This window comes from Microtus ochrogaster, unplaced genomic scaffold, assembly GCF_000317375.1.
Source record: "Microtus ochrogaster isolate Prairie Vole_2 unplaced genomic scaffold, MicOch1.0 UNK23, whole genome shotgun sequence".
Lineage (NCBI taxonomy): Eukaryota > Metazoa > Chordata > Mammalia > Rodentia > Cricetidae > Microtus > Microtus ochrogaster.
This window is the reverse complement of record NW_004949121.1, coordinates 1,866,214-1,877,144: the sequence shown is the minus strand read 5'-3', so window position 1 is coordinate 1,877,144 and position 10,931 is coordinate 1,866,214. Positions and strand designations below refer to the sequence as shown.

At 45.7% G+C, this 10,931-nt stretch overlaps 1 protein-coding gene across 1 annotated transcript in view; it reads left to right on the top strand.

The window, feature by feature from the left end:
- The first annotated feature begins 202 nt into the window (after positions 1 to 202).
- Apela (apelin receptor early endogenous ligand) overlaps positions 203 to 10,931 on the top strand; it is a 12,500-nt gene continuing 1,771 nt past the window's right edge. Inside the window, exons 1-2 of the mRNA XM_013354004.1 lie at positions 203 to 448; positions 1,593 to 1,682. Of these exons, the coding sequence (XP_013209458.1) occupies positions 373 to 448; positions 1,593 to 1,681 (165 nt within the window). The 5' untranslated portion in view covers positions 203 to 372 and the 3' untranslated portion in view covers position 1,682. The remainder of the gene's footprint in view (positions 449 to 1,592; positions 1,683 to 10,931) is intronic.

The window sequence follows — 10,931 nt, the reverse complement described above, 5'->3', positions numbered from 1 at the left end:
AACAGATTGACTCAGAGTCGCTTTCCTTGGAGCTTTCGCGGGGGATACTTCCCACTGAAGTTGCTGCAGGCCTGAATGGCCCACTTCACCAATATTTGCTTATGGAAATAAAGGGGAGTGACGGGAGAAGCAGAGAGGAACGGAGGAGGGGCTTGAGGCTCCGGAGCTCCGATCACAGCCCAGGGCACCAGTAACCTCATCTGATGTGATCATTAACCTCCTCTGGAAAAAGCCGCTGGCAGCCCTCTGAAGTCTGGCTGAAGGATGCGGGGTGAGCCGGACAGATACTGCTCAGAGTATTTACAGACTGCTTCTTTACTTGGAGAGCTATTGTTCACTTGTGTGTAAGGGGGAAAAAAGGAAGAAAAAAAAATGAGATTTCAGCATTATTTTTTGGTATTTTTTATCTTTGCAATGAGTCTTCTTTTTATCACCGAACAGAAGCCAGGTAGGTCTTTGAAACCATTGGCCTGGGGAGCTTGTTTGTTTGCCTGTTTGTACTTCTGGGTCTCTAAGCCTCCTATTTATAATGAGAATGATTTAGGTGCACTAGCAATTAAAAGTACTGGGGGAAATAATTAAGAATTTCTGAACCACGTTAGTTATTCTCATGGGGGGGTGGGGGAGGGAGATACAATTTGGGCATTTTTTTCTAAGTAGCTCCCTTTTAAAATATTGATATATAGTTTACAATTTTTCTAAGAAAATCAGTCTTGAAACTATTGTATGCTGTCCTTACAAGTACAAAGAACTGAGAATGCTGGTCTATTAATAAACCTAGATTTAGGTAAAAGGCAGGTCCAAATCAAGGTATTAAGAGAGCATGCATGCTGATTGGAGGCGGGCAATATGAATTGGGTTGGTGCTGTGTAAAATCAGGATGCAACTATGTGAGCTGATAAACTGGCCCGCTGGCTGCTGCCTCTGCGTCTTTATCATGACGAACTTCAGGAAGGAGAAGACGTAAAAGGTGTGTGCGGTCCAGATGCCTTCATTTTTTTCAAGGAAAGTATCTGTTATAAGTTTTCTGACACATAAAGCTGCAGCCTCAAGTTTCAACAGAAAGATGACCATAGTCACACGCACGGCTGTCATCACAGAGCTGATTGGTTAGATGGAATTCGGTACGCCCTGGGCTGAAAAGTCAGATACTGCCTTTGAATTAGAACTCTGGTTTCTCCGAGGTTATTCAAATGAAGACACCTCCCCCACATCAACTCTTTTACGTACATAAGGAAAAAGTTACAAGGTAGCCGGTCCTTTTGTCCTGCCAGTAGCAATTGCTACTCAATCCCTAATACACAAATTTGATTTCTAGTTTTCTAAAACACAGACTGTCCTGGACATGAGTTTCCTAAATAAGATGAGAAGTCCAAGGACGCTGTGGAAAAACTATGCCAGGAGGATGTCCCCATAGAGATCTTCCCTCTAACCCGGGGTGTCAGGGATTACCACCAGTCTGTGCACCCCAATAATCTGTTTAAAGCTTAACCTCATTTGAACATAACCACAGAGCAGATCTGTGTTATCCAGGTACCATGATCTTTGTGTGTGTGTGTTTTTAAAATTGTTCTTATTTCTCTTTCCTTCAGTTAATTTCCCCAGGAAAAGAAAATTACACAGACACCACTGCTTCAGGAGGAGATGCGTTTCACTCCACGCCCGCGTGCCCTTCCCCTGAGGTGGGTAGCTCTGTCCTCAACTGCCTGCCTTTAGCCCTAGTCTCTAATGAGATCGTGATTCACGGTGATGCAAATGTTTGAGAGACACGTTGTGCACGCAACAACGAGAGCATGTGGCCTCTGGAAACCGCTCTTGTAGTTCAGGAAGACAACGGGATGGTTAATGGGAAGATGCTCATGGTTGCTGAGTCTGAGTGGTTATGAGGCTAATGCATTGCATGTGTTTGAACATTTTAACAATTTAGAAAATCTAGCACTGGGAGAATGCAATCCTAAAAGGATCTTTAAATGTGTATTTAGGAAACAGTGGAAGCTCCTAGTGCAGGCTTCTTATTAGATCAGTGGGGGCTTCGAAGCATTTGGACATTTTAACCCAACCCGTTAACAATGACAGAGCAGCCGCAATGCTTCAAGCTTAATTGTGTAAAATCAACTTCATATCATCAGCAGCAAGAAAGCTTTCCAGCCTCTTTCACAGAGCTGGTCTTGATGGTTGTAGTTTTAAGGATAAGTCACGAGTCGAACTTTGCCCATCCCCGTTGCGTTTCTCACACTCACCAAAAGGCCAATGACTTTTCCAGCACACCTCCATGAACACTACTAGCTCAATTAGCCTCCAATGCTGCCCAAGTTTAAATCATTTCAGACAAAAAGAAAGAAGGAAAGAAAGGACGGATGGAAGGAAGGAAGGATGGAAGAAAGATATTTTGACACTCATTTGTAATTAACTTTAGCTTTTTGGTTCATTTAAAGTAATCTTAAGGGGAAAAAAACCTACCTCAGCGATACCCCCAGCTGGGTAAGGCACACAGGCATTTGCTAAATTAGCTTATTCAGTTGGTCTGTAGACTGTAGCTTTATTGGGCCTATTCATCTGGTGTAAAGAATGGTTGCTATGTCTATTGTTTAATACATGCTTTTCAAACCCGGTGAAAGCCCCGGAGAGGAAACGAAGAAAGAGCAAGTCAGTAATAAACATTTATCAGAGGAGGAGACAGAAAGCAAAGGTTTCTGTGCACGGATCTGTAACACATTAGCCCTCTTTCCCATCAGAGTTCTGGAAGGCCTGTCCGGTAGAGGAACCAAGGAGAGTATGGTAGGAGGCTTCTCCAAAGCTGAGGAGCGGTGACTGAAATGGGCTGCGGAAGGATTTGATATGTTAAAGTGGCCTTTGGTGTGTGTTGATCAGCCTCACCTTGTAAGACATCAGTAAAATGCCTTTAGGACTGGAGGAATTGCCGATCCTCCCCTCCCCCCCAGCATTCCTCCATAAATAACAAAGACAAAGGGGGCACTTTTCACAGTAGCAAAATGATCCCTGTATACACAAAGAAGATGCCCCCAAAATGCAAACACAAGTCCTTAGTTAGCCACCCTTTATCTTGGCTTTCTGCACAAAGGCCCTACTATAAAAATCAGGGTCGTAAATAAGTAAGCTTGATAAAGTAGCACAATTTGACTTGTCAAAGTTAAGGGAAAGTTTGACCCGGAAGCCAAGTTTACAAACCCAGGGAAATTTGAATAAAAGCAATATAAGCCTCCTAATAGCAAGGACCTTTCTGAAAGTGGCTGGTGGCTCTATAGCCTGCTCATGTTACAGCATCCATTTTCTCGGTGTTTACACCAGCCCTACATCAAGTACACAAAAGTCACCTGTTGGAATCCAGTAATTATTATAAGAGCCTATGTAAGATAAACATTAAGATAACTTCCCAAGGTCCTGCTCAGCCAATACCTATTGCAAGTCCCAACTTCGATTTGAGGGCAATTCTCAGGGACCTAAGCTGTCCCAATGCCTTTATATCTTATAACAAAAACATGCTGACTATTGGGTAAAGACCGCCTTTCTGGACATGTAGCCCCTATCACAGGGAGACTTTGATTTCTTCACATTCTCTGCATGCTTTAGATGAAATCACTTGCGGTCATTTGACTCAGGATCCAGGAAGAACACAAAGGGCTTGATAGGGTAAACAAACTGATCCCAGAAATATTGCAGATCAACCCTTGGCGGCTACTCAGTCTGTCACTTCCTACTGTGCTCCGCTGACCCTCTGTACAACTCCGAGCCTTAAAGACCGGCTCAGTTAAACGTGCTGCATGCAGCACTTGGCCTTGATGTATATTGTTTTCCCCACAGAAATCCCCCAACATCACTTGCTGCTCTAAGTGGATTAGCCTGCAGGAAGGCAGGAGAAAGGGCTTCAGGAAGTGCGAGCTGAGGATAACGTGAGGATGCAGATGGGCGGGGCACAGGATTCCACTGACGAGGATGCAGATGGGCGGGGCACAGGACTTCCTCCTTCCACATTGCCCTATCTCTGTTTTTCACTGAGGAGCCACTCTGGAACCACAGGCCCTTAAGACAGACTTCTCAATGACTAGTGCAAAAGCCCCACCCATACCCCACCCTACGGCCTGTTTTCCCTTCTCAGAGACCGTGGCTATGAAAAGATTTTTCAATTGCTTTCTTGTCAGGCAGGTGTTGTGGCACACACTTCTAATCTTACCACTTAGGAGGTAAGGTGAGAGGGCCAGGACTAGCAATTAAATGATCTATTAAGTGATTAAATAAATGATTCTCATTAATCTTATCATTCAAAATGTGCTTCTAAGTCAACTGTGGTAGCCTCCATAAATTCCAGGCCCTGGACAATGATGTAGAGAGTTCAGGACCAACCTGGGCTACATGAAAACTTGCCTAAAAATAAACAAAAAAATAATAAGCAAATAAAAATAAAATATAAGTATTAAATTGCTCAGCATATAGTAAGGGTGATTAATAATAAATCACCCTTAGCATTTAAAATATGCTTCTAAACCAGATGGGGTATCTATATCCATATCTATAACCCAGCACCCGTTCATTGGAGGCAGGAAGATCTGAAGCCTGAGTTTCCAGACATCCACCCTCAAAAGTTGCTTTCGCCCTCTCTTCTCTTCTCTTCTCTTCTCTTCTCTTCTCTTCTCTTCTCTTCTCTTCTCTTCTCTTCTCTTCTCTTCAAATGAGCATGGTATTCTGCCAGGTGTGGGGTGCATTCGAGAAGCAGAGGCAGGTGGATCTCTGAGAGGACCAGGCCACCCTGGTCTGCACAATGAGACCCTTTCCAGGATAACAGTGCAAATACATATAATATAACAATAATGCAAATGGTGGTATTCTGCCTCGCCTGACCAGGCTGCTCCCTTCCCCCACCCACATTTGTCCCAGCCTTCCTCATTCCATTCTGCCTTTAACTGAAATCCAGCTCCACCTCTGACACAGAATCCCTTCCAAACTGCTGTGTCCGTTGTCCGTCACGGAGAAACTCTCCTTAGGAGGCCACTTCTTCCTCCACACTTAGGGCTTCTCTGGGAAGAACGCTTTGTGTAGCCTCATTCAGCAGTGATGAGGAAGGAGGCAGTCAGTGGAATCCTGTGCCCTGCCCGTCTGCATCCTCAGTTCTCCTCAGCCCACCTTCCTGACACCTCTTCTAGGCTAATCCACTTAGAGCAGCAACTGACCTTAAAGGATTTCGGTGGGGAAAACAATGGGTCACACCTCTCTGTCACTTTCAGTTTTCTTTGTGTGTTGTGTGGGAGGTGTGCCGGGGGCATGTGGTGTCCTGGAGTGGATGGAAACCAGGATCCTAAGCCTGTGAGGCAAGAATTCAGCTGAGCTACATGTCCAGTCCATTTTCCTTCACTCCCACCCTCTCTGCAGGAGCCAGGACCTTGCACTTGATAACCAATGCAGCATCACCAAGCTAAATGGCTGAGTCCTATTTCTCTGTTTTGTTTTCATGATTCACTGGGGTCTCATGGAGACTGGAGAGATGGCTCAGAGGATGCGAGCATGTGTAATATCAATCAGATCGGGGACTGGAGTTAAAGACCTTTGTGAGCCGCCCTGTGGATGCTAAGGATTGAACTTGGGCAGTCTGGAAAAGCAGCCTTATAGCCACTAAGTTTTAGTTGTAATTGTGTGTGTCTGTGTGTGTCTGCACGCGCATGCGTGCATCAGTGAGTATGAGTAAAGCTGAGTTTGTTCACACAAGCTGCAGCTGAACCTAAAGGCAATTGTGAGCTTCCTGCTGCAGGTGCTGGGAACCGAACTTAGTTCTTTGGAAAGAGCAGCACATGTCCTTATAGCCGAATCATTTCTCCAGCCTCTGATTTTGTTGTTTTTTAATTTTTTTTTTATGTGCATTGGTGTTTGGCCTGGATGTTGTCTGTGAGGGTGTGGGATCCCCTGGAACAGGAATGTGGGTGCTGGAAGAACAGCCAATGCTCTTAGCAGCTGAGTCATCTCTTCAGGCACTTATTACTATTCTTTTAAAACCAAGGTTTCAGAGAGAGAGAGGTTTCAAGTAGTTCAGGTTGGCTTTGAACTCCTAATCCTCCTGCCTGCTTCTCTCAAGTGCTAGATCCACCATCATCTCTGTAGTAATTGGTGCGGCAGGGTCGCACCCCGGCCGCCTCCGCCTCCGGCTAGCTTTACCCGAAATAATTACACGGAAACTGTATTCTTTTAATCACTGCCTGACCCATTAGTTCCAGCCTCTTATTGGTTAGCTCTTACATATTGATCTAACCCATTTCTATTATTCTGTGTGGTCCACAAGCTGGCTTACCAGGAATGATCTTAACCTGCGTCTGTCTGGCGTGGGAGAACCATGGCGACTCACTGACTCAGCTTCTTTCTCCCAGCATCCTGTTCTGTTTTCTCCGCCTGCTTAAGGGCTGGCCTATGAAATGGGCCTAGGCAGTTTCTTTATTAATAAGAAATCACTCCCACATCATATCTCACAGAATTTTATTAGCTGTTTAAAGATATTTATCACATTCTTCTTTAGGCTTTTATTGGTATTAAGTTAGAAGCCCCTTGAAGTCAACATTTGGCACTTTAATCAGGGGGTACAAACTTGTTCTTAACATAACAGCCTGAGAGCTCCCACAGGGGTTCCGGTTCCGGTTCAGGTTCCTGTGGGCACTTTAAGATCTGCAGCATCTCCACACTGATTAGGACAGAGCCGAACGCAGAAAACAAGACTCTTCTGTTGTTGTTTGAAACAGGGTCTCAAGATGTAGCCCTGGGAGGCCTGGCACTCGCTGTGTAGACCAGGCTGGCCTTCAGCTCACAGAAATCCACCTGCCTCTGCCTCTGTCTCCTGAGGGCTGGGGTAATGGGCATGTCCCACTACACACAGCTGGAAAATGACTAATATCACAGTTAGTCCAGTCTTTGTGCTCAGAGAAAATCCTTAACACACCTAATCTATAGTTGGAATAAAACTTCTTGCCAGACAACAGATTTATATAGATAGCTAACTATAATGCATGTTTATAATATACATGCCACTCTTTTGTATTTGTATATACATAGAGCTTATGTATGCACAAAATATCTATCATTAAAGCAAATAATGAGCGCTCTTTACAAGACAGGCTCCCTCGCCTACTTAGCCCTCCAGTCTTACTCTGTAGACCCAGCATGCCTTAAACTCACAGTGTAGCAGGTATTCAGGCTTGAACCACCACCCCTGGTTTCTCATTTTGCTCTGAGGTATGTGAATGTGGGGGGGGGGTAGTATCTCCTATAGAACTGAGGATGGCCATGAACTTGTGATTTTCCTGTCTCTAGCTTCTCAGTACTTCAGTCCGCAAGAGCCATGGTTTACACGCATTCACCCCACTGCTCCTTCTGTTTCTTTTCTTGCTCAGCTGACCTTGAGTTCCTGGGTTCTGGCGATGCTCCTGCCTCAGGCTCAGGTTCTCTGCAGCACTGTATCCAACTCCTATGTGTCTTGGTCATTTTTTAATTAGTCACCCATTGAAAACAGGTGAGCTGTGTTAGTACCGGGCACAAACGTGTGGAATGTTACCGCAGCTGGAGAATTCCACAAAGTCAGGTCGAAACACTTAAGTTCATCTCTGATCTGTTGTGTTTGGCAAGCTGTTGTTTCCCTGGTCCAGCTGCAGCTTTGCCCACAAACAAGAACTGCTTCTAACTCCCCTCCTCCTCACCCCTCTCCCTTTAAATTTCCAATTCTTACACCTTTTCGATCTAGTTTTACATCTTATCTCACATTAAAAAAAAACAACAACAACAACAAAAAAAAAGCCATCAGATGACCTTTAATCCCACCCAGTTCCCTGCATCCTGCTCAGCCTTACCCCCTCTTTGGTGCCGTGGAAAACATCTCGCTCTGGGTGCCTCTCCCTTTGTCAGCCTTGATTCTCTTTCTTCGGGCTGGATGTGAGTGTGGAGGTTTACACGCTAACAAGCCTGCATCCTGAAACACCGTTGGCACACTTCTATGCTCTCAGCATCCCATGACTGGTCAGCAGTCATCCTTTTCAGTCCATTCTTTGGCAGCCTCCTCTAATCTGTTCAATTCCCTGTAAATGGTTCTCACGGGGCCAGTGAGATGCTCAGTGGGTAAGACCTGCCAGGTGAAGGAGGAAACAGATTCCTTCAGGTCGTCCTCTGGCCTCTAGGTGTGTGTCCCAAACAGAAAAAAATGAAAGGTTTTTACCTGGCCGTCAGTCATCTTTCTTTCTAAATAAATCTGGCGAGTTTCAGTCTCATGCTTCTTTGTTGTGCTGCTTTGAATTTTGTTTCAGCGTCTTCTCGCGTAGCTCTGGCTGCCCTGGAACTCGCCAGGTCAGGCTGACTAGAACTTGTATCTGTCCCACCTCTGCATTCTGCGTGGCTGCATTAGAGGTTCCAAGTGTGCCGCACCAAGCTTTTACTTTGATTTCACTGAAGAATTTAGTTAATTGACTAGTCTATAAAAATTCCTTCCTGTTGGGCATGGCTGTGCCGTAGGCCTGTAATCCTAAATTTGGGAGGTAGAGACATGGAGATCCATAATTCAAAGCCAGCTTTAGGTACATGAGGAATTCAAGGAAAGCCTGGGCTACAAAAGATATATCTAGTACAGAAGCAAGCAAGAAAGACAGGCATTGTTTTGCATGTTTTTAATTGCAGCACTCAGAAGCAAAGGCAGGTGGATCTCTGTGACTTTTAGGACAGCCTGATCTACATAGTGACTTCCAAGACAGCCTGACTATGTAGAGAGACCCTGCCCCAAAAACCTTAAAAAAGGGGGGGGGGGCAGGTTGACTTTGAGAGCTGCAGACCAGCCTGATCTATATATGGAGAGTTCAAGGCCTATCTCAAAACAACAAAAACAAACCTAAACCAGAAGCCATGATTCTTCCTCCAGAGGCTAAGACAGGGCTGAGACTTTCAGGTCAGCCTAGGCTACCTACTGAAATAGGAAGACTCAGTCAGTCTAAAATAAAAAACGCAAAGCCCCCTTCCCAGACACCAGAACAAAACACCTCCTCATTTTCTCTGGTCCTCTGGTCCCTGAGCAGGGGCTTTCTGCCTTGCACGCTAGAGTGTATCTGTATACTTCCTGCCCTGGAGATGGCTCAGCGGGTAAAGGCCTGTGCTGCCAGCCCTGCTGGCCAGAGCTCAATCCCGGGACCCACGTGGTGGACAGAGAGAACAGATTCCCACAGGCTGTCCCCTGATCTCCCTACCTGTGCACATGTCCACTATAAATTCCAAATAAAAAATAAATGTAACGTTTTTAAAAACAAAAGATACCGAGAGACCACTTTTGTCTAGTGAATAAAATGTTCAAAATTAACATTTTTAGGAACTGGAGAATCAGCCGCTCAGGGCTGAGAACACTCAATGTTGTTGCCAGACCTCAGTTTCTCGCTCAGCATCAGCATCACGTGAGCTCAAGCTTCAGGGAATCTGAAGTCCTCTGGCCTCTCCAGACACTTGATATCTCTCTCTCTCTCTCTCTCTCTCTCTCTCTCTCTCTCTCTCTCTCTCTTTCTCTCTCTCTCTCTCACACACACACACACATACACACACACATAAAATAATTTTTAAAAAATTAACACTTTTATTCTGATAATTTTCCATTGGTCTGCAGTAAATACCTGTTTTGTACGATAAAAACAAAGCAGGACAAAACAAATCTAAAACATTAAAAGAAATAATTGAGATTGATAAAGCAAATTAAGATTATTAAATTAAGAAATGTTCTTAGTAGTGTAATTTCATACTTTTGAAGAGACATTGGAACTGTGCTGATAAAATAAGCAACAATAAAGTGCTCTGAGGGAGAAGCAGTCACATTTTCACAAGGCCTTTCTGCTACCTGCCTGTCTGCCTGCCTCCTGCCTGCTGCCTGCCTCCTGCCTGTCTGCCTGCCTCCTGCCTGCTGCCTGCCTCCTGCCTGTCTGCCTGCCTCCTGCCTGCTGCCTGCCTCCTGCCTGCCTGCCTGCCTGCCTGCCTGCCTGCCTGTCTGCCTGCCTGCCTGCCTGCTGCCTGCTGCCTGTCTGTCTGCCTGCCTGCTGCCTGCTGCCTGCTGCCTGCTGCCTGCTGCCTGCCTGTCTGCCTGCCTGCTGTCTGCCTGCCTGCCTGCCACCTGCCTGCCCACAGCTGAAGCTGTTTGTCCTAAGGCCTGGAGCTATTGAGGGGACATCAGAATCCATCAGCCCCTTTATCATATCTTACCCAGCCCAGCACAGACCATCCACATGGCGCCTCTTCCCACCCACCCCAAAGCCTCGGTTACTTTGACTTGATGACACAAATCAACCTACATATTTGGTTTGTTTGTTTGTTTATTTGTTTTTAAGCATGTTTATCGATTCTTTGGAAATTTCACATCATGCACCTCAGTCCCACTCATTTCCTAGTCCTCCCATCCATCTGCTTTCCACACTTGTAATCTCCCCCAAATGAAATAAATTTAAACTAAAAAAAATTTCTCTCCAACCCCTCAAAGGAGACCTGTTCCACTGTCCATCACAGCGTTCTGTTACGCCCACGGCCATCACCCTCCAGGTCCACTGTACTTGGACCACTCTGCTCCTTCATCTTTCCCGCCTCTCCATCACATGCTCCTACATATTTTCAAAAGTAGAAGGCAACTCTCTTGTATGTGACCCACAGTAGTCCTGGCTGTTTGCTCTCATCCTGCTGTGTGAAGTCACTGACATCCTGACTCCAAGAGAAATGTCATCCAGCCCATCTGTCACTCTTCCTGTTGAGCTGGGTGTGTCTGTGCGGTCTGCATGGTAGAATTCCACAGTAGAGTCGGGCGGTGGTGGCGCACGCCTTTAATCCTAGCACTTGGGAGGCAGAGGTAGGCGGATCTCTGTAAGTTCGAGACCAGCCTGGTCTACAAGAGCTAGTTCCAGGACAGGCTCCAAAACCACAGAGAAACCCTGTCT